This window comes from Xiphias gladius, unplaced genomic scaffold (genome assembly GCF_016859285.1).
Source record: "Xiphias gladius isolate SHS-SW01 ecotype Sanya breed wild unplaced genomic scaffold, ASM1685928v1 HiC_scaffold_1482, whole genome shotgun sequence".
Classification (NCBI taxonomy): Eukaryota; Metazoa; Chordata; class Actinopteri; order Istiophoriformes; family Xiphiidae; genus Xiphias; species Xiphias gladius.
This window is the reverse complement of record NW_024401813.1, coordinates 102,501-130,000: the sequence shown is the minus strand read 5'-3', so window position 1 is coordinate 130,000 and position 27,500 is coordinate 102,501. Positions and strand designations below refer to the sequence as shown.

Sequence of the window (27,500 nt, the reverse complement as noted above, 5' to 3'; positions counted from 1 at the left end):
TTGGTATTAAAAGGGGCCCAAAATGTGAAAAGAAAATATTCCCCACACCTTTACGCCAAAACCAGCCTAGATTGTTGACACAAGGCCGGTTGAGTCTATGGGCTCATGCAGTTGATGCAAAATTCTGACTACTATCTGCATGCATCAGCAGAAATTGAGAGCAACAAGGTGTTTGTCTGCAGAACTGCCGTTCACTGTATGTTTTTTGTTTTTTGCACCATTCTAAGTAAACTCTAGGGACTGTTGTGCTTGAAAATCCCAGGAGCAGCAGTTTCAGAAATACTTAGATCAACCCATCTGTCACCAGCAATCATGCCACAGTACAAGACACTGAAATTACATTTTTATCCCATTCTGAAGTTTGATGTGAACATTTACTTAAGCTTCTGACCTGTATCTCCATGATTTTACATTGCACTCCTGCCACATGATTGGTTGATTGGATTATTGCATGAATAAACACAAGTACAGGTGTTCTTAATAGAGTGCTCGGTGAATTTATTTCACAAAAGAGAAACAAGTCTTGTGTAATATGCACTTGATGGAGTTTCTTTTTGTAAAGTACTGAGCCGGAAATAGAAAATTAAATGATGTAACTGGGAAGACAGCAGTGTAAGATTGTTAATCACACATCCTTTATACCACCAGTATTAAGTTGTACACTGACACACAAATACATAAATGGGTAAACTTGAATTAACCTCTGCCACATCTAACTTTGACTGACTGTTGTTTAGTGTTGAGCAGGTATTGTAAAGTGGGTTTTTCATTAAAAATAGCTTCCTACTGCACCTGAAAACAATGCTATGAGATCAGTGAAAAGGAGGAGCAAAGTTCTGGACACAAAAAACTACAGTAAATCAACAAACAGATGTTAAAACACTCTTTAGAGCTGAGGAAAGCTGCAGAGTTTGTGGTAATTCTGTGGGTTCAGCACTACAAATGACACCTTTTACATTACAGATTGCCATTTGATCCATTGTTAATGCAAACATTTTGAATAGTGCAGCTTTAAATGATTTTAAAGTCAAGGGCATTTTACGACCGGAATGTGCAAGCGTAATTGTTTAGTTTTTTTACTCTTCTTCCTTCTGAAAATGTAAGTTTTGTGTTTCTTCATGTTAAATATATTATGTTGCCATTTTGGCCAAGATGGCCTCAAGTGATTTTGATTTCAAGTCACTATGCTGGTTAAATACAGGTACTGCAAATATATTTTAATAGATCTATTTTAATAGGATTAAATTACTGCTTTATTTTGATTAGGCATAATATGGTATATGTAACGATCACACTCATTTATGCACCCTAGTCATGTGTCAATGATATTCTAAGCAGCTTATTGTTTAACACATTTAGTAATTTATTCTACAATATGTAAACTCTTCTGGCTGTATTAGCATAGTTGTTGCTCTGCGCTATACCATTACACAAATATTTGAAACAGGTGAAGACAAACAAGCATCATACATTCATATTTGTAGAACTGCAAATAAGAATTATTTTCATTGATTAATCTGATTTTCTTGAATGGTTGATTAATCATTTTGACCATAAATTGTCACAAAATAGTTGAAAATACAAATACAATTTGTATTTTTAACTGTGCAGACATCCGCGTGCAGCCAAAAATCCAAGTTTGGGTGGACTGTCTGTACTGTAAGCGCACTGACTCTACATGTGCTAGACAAGTAAACTCAAAGGTTGGGATCCCCCTCCCACAAATACAACCACAAGAACCTACCATCATTGTTGATGATGTGGAGCAGCAGCTTCAGGTAGTTCTGGGTCTGCTCTACCAGGTCCCACGACTGATCAACACACACACACAAGTAAATACGCTGTTGGTGTAACTAAGAAATTACAGCATTGAAGAGTGCAGCTATAGCACATTACCAGACAATGTCCCCTTTATATTTATCCTTAAAGTTGAAAAAAAAATTTTACACCACACTGTCTGGCAGTATCTGTCTTCTGTATCAGCATGCTCCAGCTCTTTTTTTAACCAAATGAAATACTCAATATCTATGTTTTTTATGGTTGCACCAACATTTGTAACACATCTCAACAAAACCCAGCTTCACATGTATGGTATTTTTGGATTCTAAAGTAAACTTATATGGGTTAGAACAATGTTTGGCTTCACAGTGTGAGTCGGTGTGGTTACACTGTAACCATTACTGTATGTGTGCAGTGCAAGTGGTTATGAATTTTGACCAAAGCAATTTGCCGGTTGGTCAACAGATGGCACTGACACTCCACACATATTATAGAGAAAACTGTACTGTACTGCGTAAAGTTAAAAGTTTATATCAGAGGAGAAGAGAAGAGGTCACCTGGTATTGACTCCAATCAATATTCAAGTTCTGAGTAAAGCACACAGGGATTGTCAAAGGAGCATCCACATAGTCCTGTCAGAGGAGACACGGTGTGAGCAGATTAACACAACAGAGCCAAGATGCCTTAGGGATGTCAATGATTCATCAATTATCAGTTAATTGCCTTTAAAATGTAAACAATTAAATATATATTAACCGTCAATGCAGAATCAAGACGTAGTTTGTTGTAGTACTTGGCTGCACCACTAAGTGATGCCTCTCACTGTTTAATAAGATGGAGTTACGCATGCACTTGCTGAATGCTCGTAAATCTGACAAATTATAAAAGGAATGCACCTCCTCGCTATCCAAGGAATAAATAAGCTGCAGCGTGGCTTTTTATGCTCACTGTGGAAATCTTGTTGATGAACACTGCAGCATGAAGTCGCGGACAGCTGCTGTGTGGCAGCTGTCCAGTTTAAGTAGTTATCTGAGGCTCATGCTAATGCCAAACTGGACTAAATAAAGTTTGGCGTTACTGATATAGTTGGCATGATAGTATTTGTGCATCCCCGGGACATTTGTCCCAGCTGAGCAGGTGCTTCCAGCAGCTGTCGTAACATTAACTACAGTGGACAATGCACAAATCAGTCCCATCATGTATATAAAAAGGTATATGTATTATCATTTATAAAAGCAGTAAAACCGGAGTCTGTTGTGGGGAGATTGGGGTAACTTGTTTCATATTTATTCAATTTAAATGTAAATTCTTGAATGAAGCCTAGAAAAAAAAAAAAAAAAACTATTTCAGTAATTATTAATGTTATCTGACTATTTATTGTTAAGGTGGCCGACAATCAATATTGTTTAAGGAAATTGGTCAAAATTTGCATACCTATGCCCATATAATCAAAGACTGAACAGATTCTGCACCTGATTCCAGTTGAACACCAGACCCTCGGCTGTGTAGTCTCTGTCTTTGTAGTCCTTAAAAAACTCGCACCCTAAATAAAAACAAGAAAATCATCAGTTAACATGTGTTCTAACATTAAGCTAAAAACTCATATTTCCTAATGACATGCAATGATAAATGTTTCAGAACTCTGAGCGTATCCCTGGTGGTCTCCTTTTTGCAAGCTTTCTGTAACATATTTGATTTGACATTACCAGTTTTCTTACGTGGTGAAGATTATTAAAATGTTTCTTGTGGGACAATTGTTTTATTATGCTTTAAAATCCAATTTCATGTTATTATAGAAGAAAAAAACAAAAACACAAAAAACAATTTGCCCCCACAATTTTAGCCCACCTTTTGGTCCATTTAAATTCTATAATGATGACAGTTGGGGATGCATAATTGTGACAACTTTCTTTTAAGTGGTAATGTGCAGACGGGCGAAGTCTTTGGTACCAAGTAGTCACAGCTACTGATTATTTTTTGGAATGGGCTACCAAGATATAATTAAAAAATAAAATAAAAGCTATTCCTGTCTTTTTGCTTGTTGTTGTTTTTATTATTTGTTTGTTGCAAGTTCTGTTACAGGTTCTGTTACAAGAAGCACGTCATATCTGGGTAACACTTTCTGAGTAAAACAAAAAACAAAACATTTTTAAGACTTGTTGGGTCACCAGATTTTACTAATTTTTTCAGTTTATTCCAATTTAGGAAAGTGAACCTGACTGGAATTTTTTTTCTTTTTTGTCTTCCTGAGCCTTAGGGGGTCATGTATCTGCAATGGCACTGCGCCAAAAATCACTGCACAGTCCAATTCTGTTCCTACAGGCTTGTTTAGATAGACAGAAAAGGAAAACCAATAAGTGGAGTGTATTATCTTCCCGATACTGAATGTTTGACGTCGATACCAGTATAGATATTAAAGTGTTACTGTTTAAAAAAAACTGATAAATGTTGAATTGGCAAGTTTTCCTTTAATGTGTTAACAAACAAAAAACAGAAAGATGTTTTATGATGAGGATTTATGAATTGTGTGTTTTCATGTTACTGTGACCTACATACATAAATAGTTGGAGATTTTACAGTGCCAAAATAGACTTGTCAGTGGTCTCCAGTGGGCAAACAATGTAACAGAGACAGTGTTTCTTAATTACCTCATACAGATCTTCGGTATCGTTGTATTGTAATTTCTTGTTACTTATCTGCAGATATACACCGATACAGATTTATCTGCAATATGCTGTCAATAAATGGTATCAGCCCTCAGAAATTTATCTGTCTCACTCCAGTGGAGTGACCGAAAAAGTCAGTTGTAGTTGTTTACCTGGATAAGGCACGGAGAGCAAGGTGAAGTCTGCATAGCGTTGGGCCTTGTCCGCCTTCTCAGAGGATGTCACACTGTACAGGCAGAAAAACTCATCAATGAGATGAGATCAACTGTGAGCTTTCATGGGCACATTCAACATTTTAATAAACAACAGTTTTACACAATTCAGGGCCATTTTATTGTCCAAAACTGCCAATAACAGATATATTAGTATGGCATATATTTTGTTACAAAGACACTGCAGTAAAATAAAATGCAGTAATGCTTCATAGGCAATGGGGATTTATTATACATTGTTAATCACTGTTTGCAACCCACCCTAACCGTTAATGCATTTTTGTAACTCAGAATTAAAAAGTATTACATCACATTTAAGTTATTTATGGAAACATCCATCTTCAAATTACTGTTATATTTGCAGTGGCAAGAAAATTTATGTGAGCTCTTTGGAATTACCTGGTTTTCTGCATTGGTTGGTCATAAAATGTGATGTGATCTTCATTTAAGTGTAAACATGCAAGATGTTAAGCTAATAAAACACAAACAATTATATTTTTGTCTTTATGGAACATACCCATGAAACACTGCCAGTGCTAGTGAAAAAAGTAAGTGTCCCTTGGATTTAATAACACCTCTTTGGCAGCAATATATCCAGACAAGTGTTTCTGGTAGCTGCGCATCAGACCTGCACATCGTTCAGGAGGAACCATGCTTCCTTAGAAAACTACTTTGGCTCAGCCATATTAGACATAGGATGTCTGGTGTGACCAAATCTCTTGAGGTCAAGCCACAGCATCTTAAGGTCCGGGCCTCCAAAAGGCAGATTTTCTTTGTTTAAAGCCATTCTATAGTTGATTTAATTTGATGTTTATGGTCATTGTCCTGCTGCATCATCCAGCTTTTACTGAGCTTCAGCTGGCGTGCAGCCCCCCCAACATTATCCTATAAGATACCTTGATAAACTTGGGAATTTATTTTCCCCTCAATGATAGCAAACTGTCCAGGCCCAGAGGCAGCAAAGCAGCCCCAAATCATGATGCTCCCTCCACCATACCTCACCTTTAGGATGATGTTTTCATGTTGCTATGCAGTGATCTTTTTACGCCATACATAGTGCTGCGTTTTCTTCCCAAACAATTGAACCTTAGTTTCATCAGGCTGCAAAACATTTTCCCTGTAGCTTTGTGGAGTTGCAAGGTGCCTTTGGCAAACTTCATGCAGGTAGTGCTGTTTTTTTTTGAAGAGCAGCAAGTTCCTCTGTGGTATCCTCCCATGGACACCACATGCTCTGTGTAACCATGCACCTTTATTTGCGTATGGTATGCTCATGAACAGATGTTAACCAGCTCCAATAATTCCCTTAAACCATTAGTTGTTATTCAGGGTTTTTTTTTTTTTTTAAACCTCATTTAGCATTCCGCATTGTGCCTGCCTTTGATGTAATATTAGCCGCGCGCCCAATTCTAGGAGAGCAGATCAGCCACAGCACTAAATCGTCTCAAATCAGACATTTTGTCTAACTGTGGACTGATGAGTATCTAAACAATTTGAGATTACTTTACAACCCTTTCCAGCTTTATGCAAAATCAACAGTTCCTTATTGTAAGTCTTCTGAGAACTCTTTTGAGGCATTGTTTACAACAGCGACTGCCTCTTGTGAATAGCAAACTCAAAATGTTTGAGTGTTTTTTATAAGTTAAAGTAGCTGTAACCCACACATCCAATCTTGTTTCATTGACTGAACTTCAGGTTTGTGATCTCCTGACTCCAGTCAGCTTTTGTTGATGTCATTAGCCTAGGGATTCACATACTTTTTCAAAACTTACACTGTGAATGTTTGAATGATGGACAAGAACAATGCAATGATTTGTGTGTTATTAGTTGAAATAAATTTTCTTTGTTTATAATTGTAACTCAGATGAAGATCTGACCATATCTTATGACAAATGTATACATACATGTCGGTAAATCTAATAATTTCAATCACTTCTTTCCACAGTAGTATAATTACTCAAAGTCTGATTCCTGCCTTTTTAACATCATATTCTGTGAAATTCCTTCCATCCACCAGCTGATATCAACTACTACAGTGGATTAGCCCCTACAATACAAAGAATGTGATCACCAGTGTCACACACAGAGGTGGAAAAAAATAAACTAAATCTCATGTCTCTCCAAATTAGACATAATCGCCAGCACACTGCACACATCAACTCTCCTAATTCAATTAATGGCAGAATTTATATAAATCTGAAGCAAAACACAAATACATTCAGTCAGTAGTCATAAGCCTTCCATATGGTTTTTTTCCTGCTAAATCCAATGCAACCTGTGACCAAAATAATAGCAAGAGTGTGAATGCTGTTCCTTACTTTAGGCCAAACTTAACCTTCTTGTTCTCTACCATCAGGTCACAGATGTAGCGAACCGAGAGGTAACGTAGCAGCTTAATGTCGTGGCCTCGAACCTTGTCGAAGAGCTGGGAGTCCCCATTCCTGATGACGAGAGGACAGATGTAAGTAAAGTGTGTGTGAAGGACAAGAATAAAAGTGGAGGAAAATTTAGATAAGAAAACAATTGGTAGAAAAAGGTATGTTCTCTGGGAGATGTTTCACTCTAAAGAGAAATGTTAAAGCTGTATTTCTGTCATTATATCACTTTTAAAAAAGGTGTACGTAATCAGTAACATCACTTTTTCAAACACCTCCACTGAGGTCATTCATTGTTTTGATTTATTGTCATCACAACCGATTATCACATACTGATTTGGCTTATAAACATATTAGTGTCTTATGTTCATTGTACACTGATCTAGTTAAAGTTTTTACCTGACTGAACTGTCATCCTCTGGAACCTCCTCTGACTCTGTCCATGTGTCATCACTGCCTCCTACAAAAGACACAACCATACAAGATGAACACGAGGTAAGCGTCTACAAAGGATTCAAACTCAAAAATCACCAGCCCCTCTAGTTAGAAAATATGTTATAAACACAATACATTAGCAAATGACTTAATTTGTTATGAGGTTCACAAACCTATTTTAGTGCAAGTATTTAGCAACAAGTATTTCGGAAATGAAGAACAACAAAGAGGGTTTTTATCCTTTGATGAGCTTTGTCTGATGTTAGCTAATTACTAGATGAGTGACAGTAACAGATCGTCTTTTCTTCAGGGCTGCGCAACTTGAAAATAAGGAGCTGTACGCTAGGTTTAAGGCAATCAAATGTATAGAGCAAAAAGAATCACACCCAACAGGTAGATCATTTGGCTTCAACCCAAACAGAATCAGAGTTTACAAGCAAATGAAAAATGATTACTCATTGTTGTATTCTTTCCTAAACTAACTGTGTCTGGGCCTAAATTCTGGTACTGCATGAGGTCCTATTACAACATGTCACCATAAGATTTGAAACTCTGACCAGTTCCTGCAGAAATCAAGAGTGGCTGTTTGTTGGTTTCAGAAAGTTACAAAAACTGTTCAGTAGAGAAAAACCTTTATCCAACCATCTGAAAGGAGCTGTAACTTTTTCAGCACTGTTAAAAAAAGGTAACAACTAGGGTCATTGCTACAATCTTTCCCTCTAAAGCCATAAACATGGATTATAATACAATCTTGCATATCTTAAAGGATAATTCCAATTTATTACTAAACAAACAATACAAATTTCTATTGTCGTCAAAATAATTGCTGAGATCTAGGAACACAGTGACATTGTAACAAGCAGTCAGATAACCAAAGTCTAGTTTAGTCTGATTAATTATCAATCTACCATTCTGATAAATTATTAACCGTTTCAGTCAATGTTTTTTGAAGCAAATATGGCAAACATTTGATAGTTCCAGGTTCTCAAATGTGACAAACTGCTGCTTCAGTTGGACTTACATTATAATAAATTGAATATTCTTGGGTATTAGAATATTGGTCAGACGAAACAATACATTTAATAATATCCCCTATGTTTTACACACCAAACGATTGAGAAAATAATCTGCAGTTTAATGGTTAAAGAAAATTATTAGTTGCAGTCATAATGCCAACCACTTCATTCAGAGATCAAACTGACAGTGAGTTCACCTGAAATGTCTGTAATAATCCCTAACTACACAAGTAAACTGTGTGTGCACAACTACAGTTAGTAGAAAAGGTGAAAGTTGAAGAAGGATTACATCAAACATTGGTAACAGGTAATAATTTTTCCTTTCGCATTCATTTTCCAAATGATTGGTTAATTCTAACACAAATTAGTATCATACTGTTTATCTTGAAAACAGTTGATGGAAATGCACGTTCATTTCCATTGTCTGGAAATTCAATAAAATGTATGGAAACTTGTCTCCAGTGAACATGTATGGTTTGTTATTTGCTTTTATTATGATGATATTACAGTTTGTGCTAGTAATGAGACAAATTTCTTTACATTCATGGTACTCAGTGACTTGGTGATTCTGAATGAAGCCGTCCCCCATCTATTTCGTAGAACATTAAGTCCCAATAGGAAAAGTTTGACAGCTGTCTGAAAACTGCTGCAACTATTCAAGGATCAAAGATCGCACGCAGAATTGAAACCTCCCATGGAAAATAAGTCGGCCGCAACTTCCCCTGCTTTTGCTAAATTTAAGTTTCTGTTTGTGTGTGTGTGTGTGTACCTGAGAAGATGTAGTTATAGCCTGTTCGTCCATACAACTCCCCCCAGCCTGCCAGAGTGGACGATCGGCAAATATGCTGCAATGAGGAAGAAACAATACAAGATCAGACAGTGTTAATTTACTGGTCATACCAGCAGACGATGATTAACATCTTGTTACCTGTCCAGCCACAACATGAAAGGTGGTGACTCTTGTAGATACAGTTACAGTTAGGCACATAAGTATTTGGACAGTGACACAATTTAATTTTGCCTCAGTACACCACTAGAATGGATTTGAAAGAAAAGATAAAGATGTGACTGAAGTGTAGACTTTCATTTTTAAAACTGCCTTCAGTTTTTCTACTTACTCAAGACAAAACTGAAGGCAGAAAAACCCCCAAACAAGCAGTAACTGAAGACAGCTGCAGTAAAGGCCTGGCAAAGCATCTCAAGAGAAGAAACTCAGCGTTTGGTGATGTCCATGGCTATCTTAACAAAATATACTGTTACACACAAATACTACATCATGCATTTTCTTTGTTGATTTTATCACTCAACTCAAAGAAGTAATCCGCAGAAATTTCTTGCTCTTTGAGAAAACTTTAATTGATAAATCTTTAGAGTATGTGGGCGGTTGAATATTTCTGATTGCAACTGTAGCTTGCTCATCTAGTTCATACATAGAGTCTAAGACTGTTTTGCCATAACAACCAACGCCCCATGGATTTGTTGCTGTGTGGGGCTTTGAAGTCGTCTGCATTATTTCTACAGTGTTCTGGATTTTAAGATTTTCTGGCGGCAGGGGAACATTTTTGCCTTTCTTTGTTCACAGAAAGAGTACAAGAAAGGTCCCTCACTAGAATCAAATAGGGGATATTATAATTACATGGTAAACATCTCAGACCACTAGGCTATAAGAGGGGGTCCAGGCGTCTGCATTTTACTGCAACTAATGATTATTTTCATTATCTATGAATTTGTTGATTATTATCTCAATCAATCATTTTGTTCATAGAATACCAGAAAATAGTTTTTAAAAATGTCCATTACAATTTCCCAAATCCCAAGTTGGCATGTTGCTTGTTTTGTCTGATCAACAGTCCAAAACAGTCAACTGATTACCATACGTTTTCAATTGATTACTTAAAATCAATTGAAAACCTACGGTAATCAGTCGATCATTCAAGTCATTTTAGTTAAGTCAGTCATTAGTTGACTGACTGTTAAGTCAGTCATTAGTTCACTGACTTAACAGTCAACTAATCGACAAATCACCTCTATCCTATTCCATCCTGGCATCTGGAATGCCGTAAAAAAGTCAGAATAAACTTTTAGGATTTTTAGCTGTTATGTCATTTTTTTGTACAGTAGATCATATGAATACACCAGTACATTTTGAAAATAACATTCCATAAATAAATATTCTGATCAATTCTCCTGCACTCTTAAAAATCAATCGAAATCAGGAATGTTCGATAAGGATAAAGCCCTGTGATAAACTGTCCAGAGTGTACCCTGCCTCTCGCCCAATGTCAGCTGGGATTGACTCCAGCCACCCGCAACCCTCAAGGATAACCGATATAGCTAATAGATGTTTGGATAAGGATGACAAAGCATCACAAAAAAGAAATGAAAACGTTAAGAGACGCGATAAAAACTACTAGTACAGGAATTTACCACAGAAAATATAAAATGAGGACTTTAACACAATGTCTTAAAACTTGTCAGCTTGTTTAAGGAGAGAGTTGAATAAAACTGATTTTAAAACCCTGAGGCGAGAGTGTAGAGTTGTGTAGCAGTACCTTGCCATTGTAGAGGATGACAGGACAGACAAACCTCCCTCTGCAGCGAGCCACCTTACTGCGGTTCACGAGGTCTTGCAGCTTACTGATCTGTACTGTGCTCTCAAACCTGTACAAACAAACCACCGTGTTATCCATTAGAGTCTACTTAAATTTAATTTAAGTAGACAATGTAATTACAAAGCACTTGACATCAACAATTAGTCTTAACTAAACACTGTAGCAACAGCTGAAATAACACTGCCCACAAATAATCAACTGTTCTTATCTTCTAATGTAGGTTACAGTTAAGGCATTCAACCTTGGCCACAAATAAAAACTTAACAACCATTAATCATTTCATTACATTCATCAATGTATTTAACTGCCACTAATTTGGCAATGAAAATACAAAACTTGGAAGATCACCAATAGTTAAATAAGTTATAGAGAACATTCAAAAGACCAAATAATAACATCTAAGGTAAGCAACAGTGAACTGACAATACCCAGCAAGAAGTTTTTGTGACTGGATGAAAACGTATGATAAACGTCAATCAATCCTTGATAGGAGACTATGCAGACTTTATCCCCCTTACTTTTTTACCGTTTTTAACCAATCACTCATTTCATCATATTAACTTATCACATTAGTTTTAGTGGAACAAAAACACAAAAGGCTTGCAAATAATTATTTTTATTATCAGTTAATCTGTTGATTATTTTTTTTAACCGATTAATTGTTTAGTCTACAAAATTTCAGAAAATAGTAAAAAATGACCATTACAATAGAAAGATATAAAACAGAGAAAGTAATTTTTATTTTTTTTATTTTAAAAACCACACTGGAGAAGTTAGTGCAAAGGTTGGGATATAAGACGATATATACCCTCAGACATTATAAACTTGCCAACTGAGATTTTGCAATTTGTTTATACCTCAGCACCTATCATATCACCCAGATATATGATTCAACCTGTATGTCTGGGTGTATACAGTCATTGTGGGCATTGCTGCAAATAAATGAGCAGGATTGCTTAACATAATGTTGAATTGTTATTAGGGCTGCAACCAACGATTATTTTCATTATCTATTAATCTGCTGGCTATTTTCGCTTTTAAATTTATAAAATGTTAAAACATTGGGGAAAAATGCCATTGACAATTTCTCCATGGTGATGTCATCAGTTTGCTTGATTTGTCCGACCAACGGACCAAGACCTAAACATATTCAATTTACTGTTACACAGTATATGACACAAAAAAAAAAAAAATAAAGCAACCAATCCTCACATTGAGAAACTATCTAATTCATTTGAAAACCCAATAACAGAAATTCCTCTCTGTGTATTTTAACCATAGTTTCTCAATTTAATTTTCCAGAAAATTTAGTATGTAAAAATACGTATAACAATATATATAACGCGTACAATCAGAGGATTTTAGCCCTATCGCCCTCTCCTGCCTAGTCCAATGCATATTTGGTATTTTTGCTTCAATTTTTGTGTAATTAAATTTCTGACCATCAATTTATAGATTGACAAATTGTTTCAACCCCTCTATGAAATTAAAATATCATGTGGGGAGGTAAACTTTTCTGTGCAAAAGCAGGATTTGCCAGCCCATACAGTATATGAAGGCTTTGTTGTGAACAGTTTGGTCCTATGCTAAAGCACATCTTCTATTTCTAGGACAACATTGGAAAATGGCTAAAATGCATTAATCATCAGTGAGACATAAGGATTTATTGAGTCATTGCAAACTGGTTCCTATTTCCGGCAACAATGTGACCTTATGTGACAGGACAGTCACTTCAACCCTCTGCTGTCTTGATGTGATCACATGGGGAGGAGATGGAGGCTGACCTTTGCTCCCTGCACCACATTAAGGTGTGCATGATTAGAGGAGTGACACAAATAAACATGAATTAACTGGTAACTGATTGGACTAGACTTCGTATCAGAAAAGGATGGATTCGCTGAGTAGTGGAGAGGTACCTGTCACTCTCGACATCTGTGCATTCATACTCCAGGAAAACTATCTGCCGGGGGTAATGTCCACATACTTCTCCATTGGAATTATGGATGACACTGTACTTGTAATCTCTGGCAAATAACTCCAGACAACGCTTCTCTATCACCTCCAGCTGAAAAAAAAACAAAAACAAAAATTATGTTAGTGATTAAAAGGAACCAAATTTTACAGCTGCGGAATAATGGAGCTGGGAAATGATCCTTTTTAACCACACTTGATACACCAAAAGCTTTTTGTGGAGAGACTATTGGCCTCTGAAACAGCTAGCCAGAAGGTTGTGGTCAACTGGGTATAGAGTCAGAATTCATCCTCACAGTTTTTATAATTACATTAGACTCTGATCATTGACAAGTAACTTTACAGTATATGGAAACAATATCCACAAATTAAGTTACATGAGATAGCATTCAAGATTATTGTTACCTTTACACTGGTAGCTTGATAACCTATTTATTACAAATACCAAATAGTATTTTGTCAGTCATCAGAGATCCACTTAGCCCCTCTAAATATAATTAACACATACTGTACAAGCAAATCTAAAAGTTCTGTGCCAGATGGTGGCCTACGTAGATGCAGTCTACCATAACTACCAGTAAAGGGAAATTTTGCCCCTTACCCATTTAATATGGCCCTGTTCATACCTGTCATTAACATGCATTTTGGGTGATCCGATCACAAGTGGACAGCACTAAGTACGTCAGTGGGCAAACCAAATCGCCCAAGATTTTTGACGCACTCGTAATATATCTGTATGGGCTTTTCGATATTTTCAGACGTTGTGGACAAAGCCATATTACGTGATTTTGTACGATTTGTATTTGTTTGGGAATGAGTACGTACATCCGCTTAGGCAGGGGACGGATCATCCAACACACGTTTACGCCAGCTGTGAACAGGGCCTTATTGCCAGGTATGGACAGAGACTATGTTACTATACTATGTTGAATAACTTATTTGCATTTAAAATCTTTTAATTTATTCATTTCTTGTTGATTGAGCAATAGCATATAGATGATACGAAGTACTTTGAGAATTGATAACAATTCGGGAAAAATTAAATATACGAACACAATCTTATTCATTTCAATAATTATTGCACACTGTGAGTACAGGAAAAGGAAGCAACACTAACATGCACCAAAATAACCCCTGGTATGGGGTAGAGAAAGCAGTTTCTGTACCATATTTAAAAAAAATGTACATTTATGGAAATTAAGTGCTGCTTGATGGAGCGGATACGGACGAAGTGAGCCGAGGTTCCTTCTGGTTTGTAAAAAGGTCATTAATCGGGACCTACAGTTTGTTATTTTACTGATGTGTATGGTCAATTCAAATGGCTTGATTCTGTGAGGCAGTCCAGCGCACCGTTCACACAAGAGAGAATGACAGGTTGTCAAGTAGCTTAAACACACCGAATGATGACCCCAAACTTACCCGAGGACTGACTTCCTTTGCTCTGTATTGCGTCTTGGAAAACAAATCTATTAAATCCGCTATTTCCTCGCTCTTTCTGACCGACAGCCCGGACGCCGTGAAGCCCCCGGCCGCGGAGGAGAAAGAGCTGGCCATCATAGCGCCTCGACCCGCGGCGGTGGCCTCTAGCCGAACTCGACCACCTTCAAACACCGCAGAGCCTTGTCCTTGGGATCGGGAAGACCGACCAGGCCATCCCCTCCCAGCCAGCTTCTTCCTGACTGCCCGCTTGAGGGGGCCGGAGCCGGGGAGTCTTCCTGAATTCAGGGCACCGGCGAGCTGCTCCACTCTCCAAACAGAAGCCGTTAGCTAGCCCGCACAGCCAGCCACTCACACGACGGCAGCTCCTGCTACCAGAGTTAGCAGGACTAGTTTATAGACTAGTTCAGCTTCCCAAACGTAAGCTGATCGTTTCCACTGACCAAAAACCCTCGAAAACTCATCCGACACAAAATCCGACAGACCTTTGTTGTCCTCAACCAAATCACAACTGTTTTGTTTGCATTACGGACATAAGCCGAAGTGATGGCCGGCATCAGCTAACCGTACTCCAGTGAACTGTAATCAGGAAATTTCCAGGATTCTTCCCGGCCTGCTCTCGTTTCCTCAATGTCACGTAGTCACGTCTCCTTGGTAACCACGACAATGACAATAAAAGGTTTAAAGTTATACAGAAGTCAATCCTGTGGTTGCATGATCTTAATGCTGCATATGTTGTTGTAGTGGATGAAAACCCCAGCAGTGGAAAGTTGTGTTGCAATCTGTGTACTATACTCTGAGAGTACAACAGGCGGTAAACAGGAAGCTAACAGCACCACGTGACAGACATCTCCCCCTTTAGATGACGTTTGTTGTTAATCACAACCAGGTCTGATGTTTCGGACCATGTCCTGCCATAGTTTGTTTACTTAGGAAATCTTTTCTGGTGTTGCAATACGAAGGTCTTTCTTGCATGTGGGTTCCTACAACAAAAGGTAACTTGTTCTTTGACAATTTAAGAATAACGTTTATCACATAAAGTATATTTTTTGTGGCTTTGTCATCTCCCCTACTGCCTAATCCCCCTAATCAAGTTGGGCATCACACACTTAAGCAGGAGAATACAAATATTCAAGTTTTCTATCAAATGAAAAATCAAACATGATATTTTCCTTTTTATTAATAAACACACCAAATGTGACACAAATTAAAACACCAGTTCTTAAATCCACACATCATTCTCTGCTTTTCTCAAAAGGAAAGCAAAACAAGAAAAGACTATAAAGTTAAAATAAAATAAAATAAGGTTTGCTTTTTAAAATAGAGCAAAAAACCTGTAATCAAAACAAAAACATTTCATTTTGGCAAGGCTTCTCAGTCTTCAGAATAGGCCCTCACATCAGCTGCATTGAAATTTTCACAGTGGTCTATAATGGTCTATTCAAGAAATATTAAAAATACAGTAATGCCATAAAGGGAAAATAAGTGAGCCATGAAATTATGATATTATCATATAGAAAATTATAAATTATAAAAAAAAGAGCAACAAACAAAATAATGTTCTCTTTCCTCCCTCCTGCCAAAAATGTGTTTTTTACTTATTGTTACTTGACTTTGATGTTTGAGCTTCACTGTGCTGAATGATGTATGTGTACAATGTGTTTCATCTGCTGAGGGGAGACGGTTTCTCTGCACTCACCTTAAATCTCAGTTTACCACGAAGATATACAAGATGATTTTGTGATGTCACAACTCGTCTTGGGCCAAACATGTTCCAGTATACAACTGGAGTGTAATGTGGAAATTTGAAACCTCCAGAGTAAATACAATAAGAAAGGACTTGTCAGTGGGGACATCTTGCATCCAGTAAATCAGCTTTTTAAACTAATTTAATCATTCATCGATTCTAGATTTTTCAATGTGGGAGAAGGAGTATATGTACTATTGAAGCAACTGTGCTCGTGGGAACACTCAAAGCTTTAGAAAAGGTTTTTATACCCTTGGCCTGATCTATGCCTTGGCACAATTTGAGACAGTGCTGGCACTACATTGAGACGGAATGTTCAGACAGTACTGCCCCTACACCAGTGTTGTAGCTGCTTTAGGGTATCGGGTCGTGGCCACTCTGCAACTGCTAGGATCTTTTCAGGGTCTGTCCTCACCTGACCGCTCTCCATGAATTAGCCCAGGAAACTTACAGAACTGACATGAAATTCACATTTTTCTGCCTTTGCAAATAGTTTATCCTCCAGTAGCCTGTGAAGTACCATGCGGACGGTGGAGGTTTACTTTTGGGGGTTCCTAGAGAAAATGAGAATGTCATCTAGTTAAACGAATACAAAGTGGGTCATGACGTCACAGAGGATGTCGTTTACCAGAGCTTGATACACTGCTGGCACATTGGTGAGAACAATGGGCATAACCAGGTACTCAAAGTGACCTAGAAGGGTGTTAAAACGGTCTTCTACTCTCCTCCTTCAGATATCCTCACCAAATGATATGCATTTCTCAGACCCAGTTTAGAGAAGATGGTGGCTCTGTAAAGGAGTTGGAGTTGATCCGGGGCAATGGATATTTATTCTCAACAGTGATGTTATTTAAGCCCCTGAAGTCAATGCAGTGACGAAGAGTCTTGTCCTCCTTGGACACAAAATAGAATCTAGAACCCAAGGGAGAAGAAGAGGGGGGGATTATGCCAGCTGCTAGGGAGTCATTGATATAACTTTTCATGGCTTCTCTTTCAGGGCAGTGTGGTGGCAAAGAAAGAGCTGTATCTTAACTGAAAACCTCTCCAACATCATGATATTCAGGGGGAACAGACAACAAATCTGGGTTGTTCAGTTACAGATGGGCCAACACTGACTTCTGCAGGTGGTTTTGCAGATGAGGCACAAAGAATGACAGAAATGACTCCAATTTAAGATTCTACCCGTAGACTAGTCAATATGGGGTTTATGACGTCTCAGCCTTTTTCCTGGTCATTTAATCCTTTTAAGTATACTTCTTGAAGTGCCTTATCTTTCCAGTCGGAATCCGCTGCTAGAGTCCGGAACTCAATTGAATATTCAGCTACATTCTGGACCCTCTAACAGATGTAGAGAGGGTGATCGGAGGATAATCAAAAACTTTTCTCATCTCGGACACAAAATTGACAAAGGAACCACTCAAGTTGAATTGATTTTCCCAAACAGCTGTTGCCCAATCTAAAGTATTCTCCCTAAAAAGCCACATAATATAAGTAATCTTAGATTTATCTGTGGTAAAAGATGATGGCTGCTGGTTGAAAACCAATGAGCATTAGAGCAGGAATGCTCTGCATTTCCCCAAACTCCCAGAGTAGGGTTCGTGTTGTGGAAGGTAAGGTTCCTTCGGCTAGGGAGCTGCGAGACTAGGAATGGGCTCAGGACTGAGTTGGATTAGTTGATACTTGGTCAAACTGGTCACCAATTCGGGCCACGTGTGCTGACAGGGTCCATAAATTTTCTATTAACTCACGTAGAGTCTGTTCATGTTGTCCAACTAGGATGCCTTGGCGGTTGAGGGCCTGAAGAAGCGAGATAGTGTCCACTGTGGCCACATTGTTCTGACACAAGTAATAAAGGAACCCCAATGCTGGACAAAAAACTCTTGAGTTCAGAAACAACAAAAGAAAGGTTATTCTAAACTCAGAGGTGAGGTTAGGAAGAGGGACAGGAAATTTGGGCAAGGAAGTGGGCAGCAGTCAGCGAGGTTGAAGAGAAGGTGCGAGTCCTGAAAGCAGGGGAATGGTTAGCTGAGTGGGCAGGCAGAGAGGGTCTTGTGGGGCAGAAGGGAGCAGGTAGCAGAGTGTGTCTGGTGGAGCAGAGGGAAGTGGGTAGCAGGTGGAGAGGGAGCTGTGTGGGAAGCGGGTGATAAAGCAGGCAGGGTGGGCAAGAGGGCTGATGGCAGGCAAGGCTAGCTGTAGGTCTGGAGTGTACACAGAAGGCTGGCTGGCAACCAGGCGAATAGTGGTCCTGGACACAGAGAGATGTTAACATGAGGAAAGAGCACTGGCACAAAACTTGTAAGGTTTAGTTCTAAGCGGCCTGATTGTAATCTACTGGACGAAGGAGTACAACGATCTGGAGAAGAGTGGCTGTAGGACCGGTTAATGTATACCGCAAGCATGATGAGCTGATGGACTGCAGATGTGCTTTTTGTCCAAAGAGTTCAATTTTTGTCTCATCAGACCAGAGAATCTTTCCTGCATACACTCAGAGGTCTTTAAATGCCATTTGGAAAATTCCAAGGACGCTGTAATGTGCCTTTTAGTCTAAGTGGCTTCTATGTCTAGCCACTCTACCATAAAGGCCTGATCGATGGAACACTGCTGGAGATGGTCGTACTTCCGACAGGTTCTCCCATCTCTACAGCAGATTCTGCAGAGGACTTCTGAAGCTCTGTTAGAGTGACCATTGAGTTCTTGGTCCCTTTCCTGACCAAGGATCTTCTTGCCTGGTTACTCAGTTTGGCTGGACGGCCAACTCTAGGAAGAGTCATGGTGGTTCTAAATGTCTTCCATTTCACAATTACAGAGGCTACTGTGCTCCGGGGAACACTCAAAGCTTTAGAAATGGTTTTATACCCCTGTCTTGATCTAATGTCTGTCTAGCCACAATTTTATTGTGGAGGTCTACAGAGAATTCCTTGGACTTCATGGCCTGTTTTTTGTCCTGACATGCAGTTTGAATTGCGGGACCTTATATAAACTACGTCCAATCTATTCAGTTTGCTGCAGGTGGACTTCAATCAAGTTGTAGACACGTATCAACGATGATTAAAGCAAACAGGATGCATCTCACCACAATTCGGAGTGCCACAGCAAAAGGGTCTAAATACTTTTATCCATTCAATTCTATTCTATTCAATTTTATTTATATTTATAGAGAAAAAGCCAACAGTTCCCACCGTGAGCGAGCATTTGGTGACAGGATTCAGAGTGGGCTGCCATCTGCCTCAACCAGCTGGGTTGAGAGGAGAGAAATGGGGGAGAGAGGAGAAAGAGGGGGGAAAAGGGGGAATAGGTGTCATAAGTTTATTAAAACCACCAATCAATAATAATAATAATAATAATGATAATAATGATAATAATGATGATGAGTGTTGAGTAGTAGTAGCAGATCTGGATCCTGCAGCTCTGGAGTCAGAGATACCTACAGAATGAGGACAGGGAGAGAGAGGACAGAGAGGAAAAGCACAAACTACAGGAGAGAGAAGACAAAAAGTTAATGACATGCAGTAGTGTGATATAAATGCATGGGAAAAGAGAGAGGGAAGAAGAGAGAAGTGCTCAGTGCGTCAGAGAAGTTCCCTCAGCAGCCTCACTGGAGCCAGCCCCAACAATAAGATTCATCAAAGAAGAAAGTTTTAAGCATAATCTTAAATGTAGTAAGGGTGTGTGCCTCCTGAACCCCAACTGGTTGCTGGTTCCTGACAGCTGATGGCTCTGCCTCCCATTCTACTCCTGGAAACTCTAGGAACAACAAGTAAGCCTGCATTTTGAGAGTGGAGCATTCTATGAGGTACTATGAGGTCTTTAAGCTAAGATGGAGCTTGTTCCTTAAGGGCTTTGTACAGATTTTGAATTCTATTCTGGATTTTACAGGAATGCCAATGCAGAAAAGCTCATATGGGAGAAATACGAACTCTTTCCAGTTAATGTCAGTGCTTGCACTGCAGCATTTTAGACCTAGAAGCTTTTCACAGAGTTATTGGGACATCTTGATAATAAGGAATTACAGTAGTCTAGTCTAGAGGTTACAAATACATGGATTAGTTTTTCAGCATCCTTTTGAGACAGAATATTCTTATTTTCACAATACTGCGCAGGTTGAAGAAGGCTGTCCTAGAGACTTGCTTTATGTGTGAGGCAAAGGACATGTCCTGGTCACAAATGACCCCAAAGTTCCTACACTAGAACTGGAGACCAAGGTAATGATACCCAAAGTAACTATATGATTAGATAATGTTTTTCTAGTAAAATGACTTCAGTTTTGTCAGAATTTAGAAGTAAAATGTAACAGGTCATTCAGGCTTTTATGCCTTTATAAAATGGCATCTTCCTGTCTCTGTAATAAAATCTTGTGATCGATGGTGTCAAATGCATCACTAAGATCTAGCGGGACAAGTATAGAGACAAATCCATTGTCTGAGGCCATGATAAGATTGTTGGTAATTTGAACCATTGCTGGTTTCTTATTTAGATGTACTGATTTTTAATACATATGCAAAAATTTCTAAAAACATGTTTCACTTTGTCATTATGAGTATAGAATGATGGGCAAAAATGGCCTACTTATTGTTTTTCAGTGAACTCGCTGGTCCTCTGTAATTAAAATCTTGTCCGGAATAATGTCCTTGTATTGTAAAGTGCATAGCTGAGTTTTTTCTGTGCGATGAAATGCTTGTCCTTATACTGTTTTTTTTTTTTTTTTATCAGGTCAGTGTGAAATATGACATTTTCTGTGTGAAAATGGATAAAGTCAAAAATGTTCGTACTAATCTGATGGATGGAAACATGCTAACACCAACATATAGGCTTATTTGGGAACAAATATGTTGAGGAAAAAAAATTTAAACCATGAGATCATGACCCCTTAAAAGCTCACCAAATGTAATTTCAGATACAGGGATTCTCATTTGAGCCATGTTTTTAGCTTATATTTGTTTACATTTTGGCAAATTGTCATTAAAAGTACGCTGAACTAGCTTTTAGCAGTTCCTGTTTGGAATGTACCTATGGATGAACAGACACCTATCACTGGATTTTTCAATGATATCTACGCCAATTTATGATGATTATTCACAAAGGACATTGAAGATAATGAAATTCTTGGGAAGTGTAATTCACACTGAATGATATCAATAGATGTTTCATGTCTATATGTTAAGATTTGACTGAGTTATTGCTATGAGAAGGAGTACAATTTTTGACTCAAATTCACCTCACTCAATATCTTTGACTTCCCATCACCTCCTCTGTGGTGGGAGGTGAAGTTGAAGCCTTTCTTTTGGCTTTGTCCTGCTGAATGTATAGAGCTATTGCAGATGATATCTTAAGAAAATCTTTAAAATAATTACATATGAAATGTTGGAACCAATGAATGTTTAGCAATTTTGCTTATTAAAAACCTACTTGAGGTTTAGTGATGATAAATAAGTAATCAGAATTGTTGGGATTAATTTTCCATCAACTGTGATACCTTGCTTTGAGAAATATAAACATGTTTTTCTACACTTTTTCATTGAACCAAGAGGGTTTACCCACCCTTATTTTTGTTTTTACCACTACAGCCCTACATATAATATGGTAAATATTACATGCTAATATTTGTAATGATGTCAGCTTTAAATACAACTAAGACAGTCGATATTGTGAATGGATTGCGAATAATGTACAGTGGACATAAAGTATGTAGTCTCCATTTTGAGAATAGTGTATGAGCAATTTATCCACAAAAAGCACAGGACTTATAACTACATTAATACATCTTACATCGGCTCTAAGAATTAACAGACATTTGTCTTCTGAATTAAAAACCCAAAGTTCATAAGCTCTTACTGAAGACTAAATGAGTTATAAGTATATTTATAAAATAGAAAATTAAATGAATAAAACAATTAAATAAATAAATAAGTGGTAAAATATATTACTAGGAAATAAAATAGATATATCAACCAATCATAGTTGTTGATCCCATCTCTAGAGGTTGATTGAAAAGTAAGTGTCCTGAAATAAACAAACCATGACATAAAGAAAAGTGGCCTCCACAGGAGAAAAAAAAAACCCCAATGAAATAAATAAAAAAGCCAGCTTTCAAATAGTTACTCAGAATATATTAAAACATATAGAGTTGCAATGGGGTTTTATAATGAACATAGTTATGATTTGCACATTTTTTATATGTTTAGGTTATTTAACATCTGAATAGCAGACCTCTCACAGTTAAGGTATACTGTTTTTAGCTTTAACTTGTATGGTGTGGTATTTTAAAATGTTCTTATATATATATATGTATATTATGTATATGATGTCATTATAAGTATGTTGTGTTGAATTGTTAGCATGTTTTGGCATGTCCTGTTGCGCTGTGAAGTCAGCAAGGCAGATTCCTAACAACATTTGTTGTAATGGCAGTAAAGTTAACTCTGTTCAAGTCATACTTATTTTTTTAAATGGATACCAGTGTTTTTGAGTATACATTTGATTGCTTATTTATTTATTTCACCTCCTACTTGTTAATTTAATTAAATCAACAACAGGGTGAGCTATTTATATTTTTCATTTTGTATTTATTTATTTATCTAATTTCTTCTTATTGTTATTAGTATATTTTATCACTTACTTCATTCTCAAATCATTGATTTATTAATTGATTAATTTTTCTATTTGATGAAGATAATTATGATATATCTAGTCTTTGATAAGATCTGGGTTGCAAAATAGTTTTGCTTATTGCGTATGGCTATTTGGAACACTAAATTTGTAGTTATTTATTGGTAATATTTCATATTATGTATGTAACATTGAGTATTTGGTATTCTCCCTCCCCCATTCAAAAGTTTATAAACCCACCCCTACTGCTAGCTACAGTCCCTGAAACTCCCAGAGAAAAAGAGAAGGTACTAGCAGCAGCCTGCGGGATGGTGGGATTGGACAGTCCAGCCAGCCCTGAAAATTCAGCCCTACCCACGATACCATTTAAGATTTTGCGTCACATTTTCTGATTAGAAAGAAGGAAGAGGGTCCCGATCATAAAAGGTAACAGTCAGTCTGATGTTGGTAAGTGTTAAAAATGCCTTGTTTTACAGCAGTCTAAAGCTTGTTTACAGCTAACTAACGCTCCATATTGAGGAGTGTTATCTTAATTACTGGCGATTGTGTTGTAACTTTAATAAAGCAAACTCTCATTTCAAAAAGATTAGTTTCAATTATGCTAATTTACAATCTAATTCGGCTGCTGTGTATTTCTGTTCAGTCTAGTTCTTCTAGCTGCAGCATGGTGAAGCTTAATTAACTTACTTGCTAACATTAGCTCTTTTCAATAGTAAATGGTTAAGGGCCATGTTGTCGTTCAATCTAAGTTAAATTAACCACACTGCAGCTAAGGAACATGACTGTACGGATAGACAGTCATGGTATGGATAGAGAATTTTTCAAATCTAATGGTATTTTTGGATTGCATTTCTTGTTGCTTACAAACAAGTTCAAATGTATAAGTAAAGTCATGCTCCTTTGACTTAGTGATGGCATTACTGGAAGAGAAATGTTTTCAGAAATGTGTCTGTATCATAATGGCACACTAACTGGTAGAATGTGAATCTTGAAATTCAATTTTCAACAGGTTTACATTCAACTTTAGCAAAATTACACATTTACACTACATGGGGCAAAACTGAGTTTTAGGTAAGTTCCTAACCTGGCAGACACATCTGATAAGAGGAATGGATGCAGAAGGGAAGATGGGCAGTAGGCCTGAAGGTAATTTTTGTATATTAGATAACTGTTACTTTTCCCCTTACTGACCAACCAACAAGGCCAAATAGTAGATTTTAAAACATTACAGAAATATATTTGAAGAAACTGCAACACAAATGATTAGTTTTCTTATGTCTATATTATTTACAGTTTTTAGTAGATATCATCAGAACTCTGTGTGTATGACTGTTTGCAAAGTTTCTGAATTGACAGTTTTCTTTGTCAGGTCAGAATGTGTTTGGATAGACACATATTGATTAAAGCTTTGTGAAAAAGTAAACTAAAACCTAATGAATTTTGGTTGGTGGAAAAGGTAGCCACAGAACTTGATAACGCACTAACACTGAGTGACTCAAGGTTGTCATTGTCATCAAGCTTTACCTCTGTCTGTGTCTGTGCAATAGGGGTTTTGGCAGTACAATAGAAAATTTTCAGTTCAGAAACTTTGCAAACAGTCATACACACACACACACAAACTCACTCACGCAGACAGAGAAAAGAGCAAACACTGTCTGTGCATGCAAATATTTTCATCAAACATTCTATTTTCAGGGCTAACCCACAGACATACGCACTGGTCACAGCTGGTAAGTAAAACTGGCTGGTATTACAGACTCAGTCAAAAGTAGTGAAGTGACAATCACATTATTTTCACTTCAAATCCAGATTTCAGCCCTTTTAATATTCAGTTCGTGCTAATACTCTGTCTGATGTTTTATTATCATGTTTTAAAAAATGTTTTCTTAGATAATTCCACTGCAATGTGTATACTTATGCTACAGAATACAAATTACATTCCATATGGTGTTCGACAGGGTTCAGTACTTGGTTTCCTAATTTTTTCATTACACATGCTTCCACTCAGCCAAATTATAAAATAATGCGGTGTAAATTGTCATTGCTACATGGACAACACACAACTGTACACTGGTTAGTGCCCGATGACAGTTTATATTGTTTGACAAAATGCCTTTAAATATTAAATATTTGATGTGTAGCAACAATATTAAATTAAATGAGGACAAAACCAAAATTTATTTGTGCTGATTCTTAAAGAGACAGAATTTAACTGGATTACCCAAAAAATCATTAAGCAGACTTCAGCTCACACAAAATGCAGTATTTAAAAATAACAAGTAAAAGAGAACACATTATAAACCTATTTTAGTGTCTTTACACTGGATTCCTGTCTCTTTTAGAATTGATTTTAAAATTTTATTACTAGTTAACAAAGGTCTGAATGGTTTAGCACCTCTATACAGCCCTGGTTGAAATGATTGGCACCCCTGAATTTTAGGTACAGAATTTAGAATATCTTCAGAAATAAATGCTAATTAACCAATTTTGTATAATCAAAAATATTTAATAAAATGTCCAAAGTTACTGAACAACAACAAAAAATTGCTTTCATATAGTGAAATAAAAATACAGACATAAAATGTACACAATTATTGGCACTCTTTTGATCAATTTAAAATCGTTCCTAAAAAAAAAAAAAAAAAAATTAGACTCACAAATTGAACACATGAATTAAAAAGGGGATGATTGTTTTCAGTTTGTTTTTCACAATGGCGAAGACAAGAGAGCTGTCTAAGAGCATCAGAAATGCTAATATCAAAGAACAGAACTACTCCAAAGGCTACAAGGCAATCACCAAAGATATTGAAATCCCTGTTTCAACAGTTCGTAATGTTATCAAGAAGTTTCACTCATAAAACTGTTAGGACGCTTCCAGGACGTGGTGGTGAGAAGAACTCAATGAGAGAAGTCTGCGAAAGTTGATGCGGACTGTGGAAGAAACACCACGTGAGACATCTAAAGAGCTTCAGGCTGACCTGGAGCAATCTGGTGTGGTTTCAGCCCGTACCATACACTGCACAGTAAACCAAGTAGGGCGCCATGTGTTAAGGCCAAAGGGGGACACCACTATTTAAAGAGAGGAACAAAAAGGCAAGAATAATGTTTACAAAAATTTTCATAGGTAAGCGATAGTCTTTTTGGGATAATGTTCTATGGACAGAAGGAACCACAGTAGAGTTCTTTGGGAATGCAGTGCATCAGTTTGTTTATAGAAGACAAAATGAAGCCCATAAGGAAAAGAACACCCTAACTATAGTAAAACATATTGGAGTTTCTATCATGCTTTGGGGCTCTGGTACTGGGGGAACTGAATGTATCAAAGGAATGATAAAATAAGAAGATTACCAAGGCACTTTAGAGCGAAATGTGTTACCCAGTGTCCAAAAACTAGGTTTTAGGGGAAGGTCTTGGGTCTTTCAGCACGAAAACAACCCAAAGAACACATCAAGCAGCACAAAAGAATGGTTGAAAAGGAAAAGACGGACTGTTTTAAACTGGCCAGAAATAAGTCCTGACCTAAATCTCATTGAAAACCTTTTGAGAGAACTACCAGCAGATAGGTGCAAGAAACTTCTAGATAGCTACAGAAAAATTTAGAGGCTGTCATTATTGCCAAAGGGTCTGCAACCAATTATTAGTGAAGAGTGTCAGTAATTCTGTCTGGCGTACATTTTGTGTTTGTATTATTTCACTATTATGCAAGTTTTATTTTTTTTTAATGTTCTTTTATTCAGTAACCTTGGACATTTTATTAAAAATATTTTAATTATGCAAAATTGGTTAATTTGTATTTATTTTCTGAAGACATTCTAAATTCTGTACTTAAAATTCAGGGGTTCCAATAATTTCAATCAGGACTGACTGTCTCTCCCTCTGCACTCCTAGCTGCTGCCTAAGTCATCGAACACTGCAGCATTAAATTAACCAGTAGTTGAGAGAAAAAAAATAGAGGCTGCCTTTTGTTCGGCAAGACCAGTTCTTAGATCACTTTGATGCTTTTACATACCTGGATTTATTCTAACAGAGAGAATAGTCTCAGCTACAGCAAACCTTTCTATCATGATGCTTTCACACAGAGAAACCTACATGTCACATTTAATTTCCTCTTCCTTTGCATCATTCATCTGTATCTCAATGCTTCCCTCTAGTGGATAAAAACAGTACTGATAATTCATTATTGACAGTGAACCAAATTTGATTAAAAGAAGTGTCAAGAAAGAAAAAAAGCTCAGGAAGAAGTCAGGAATTATCCTGTACAGGATACAGGATTAGTGAAAAAAAATGCATATGAGGAAACCCACTTTGCCTTGGTACTGTACTGTAATCTTACTACTACTACTGTTGGTTTTTATTTCCTGATCCTGAGAGAAACATTTGATTTCACCTATATTTTTTATGGTTTATGTGACAAATAAACTTTGGTTTTGTACTTCTTTTCACTGAAATATTAACAAATTTTTAAAATATCCTGGTGTTTCTACCAAATAGCAAATCCATTGTTCTAGATGAAACCAGACTCTGAAATGGGCCAATACAGAGGCACTTAATCTGAGCTGTCATACAACAGCATGAGGCATTTATGCATTTTCAGATGCTGTGTTTGCTGTAGTCCTAAAGTAAATCTTGTGAAATAGTTAAGATATC

The 27,500-nt window shown here is 37.2% G+C and overlaps 1 protein-coding gene across 1 annotated transcript in view; it reads right to left on the bottom strand.

Annotated features, from left to right (window-relative positions):
- mtmr14 (myotubularin related protein 14) overlaps nt 1–15,402 on the bottom strand; it is a 30,553-nt gene extending 15,151 nt beyond the window's left edge. Inside the window, exons 1-10 of the mRNA XM_040123250.1 lie at nt 14,483–15,402; nt 13,009–13,157; nt 11,033–11,141; nt 9,250–9,325; nt 7,429–7,489; nt 6,973–7,095; nt 4,598–4,671; nt 3,252–3,322; nt 2,337–2,411; nt 1,745–1,811 (exon numbers count right to left, since the gene is read on the bottom strand). Of these exons, the coding sequence (XP_039979184.1) occupies nt 1,745–1,811; nt 2,337–2,411; nt 3,252–3,322; nt 4,598–4,671; nt 6,973–7,095; nt 7,429–7,489; nt 9,250–9,325; nt 11,033–11,141; nt 13,009–13,157; nt 14,483–14,620 (943 nt within the window). The 5' untranslated portion in view covers nt 14,621–15,402. The remainder of the gene's footprint in view (nt 1–1,744; nt 1,812–2,336; nt 2,412–3,251; nt 3,323–4,597; nt 4,672–6,972; nt 7,096–7,428; nt 7,490–9,249; nt 9,326–11,032; nt 11,142–13,008; nt 13,158–14,482) is intronic.
- Between the last annotated feature and the right edge of the window lie 12,098 nt (nt 15,403–27,500).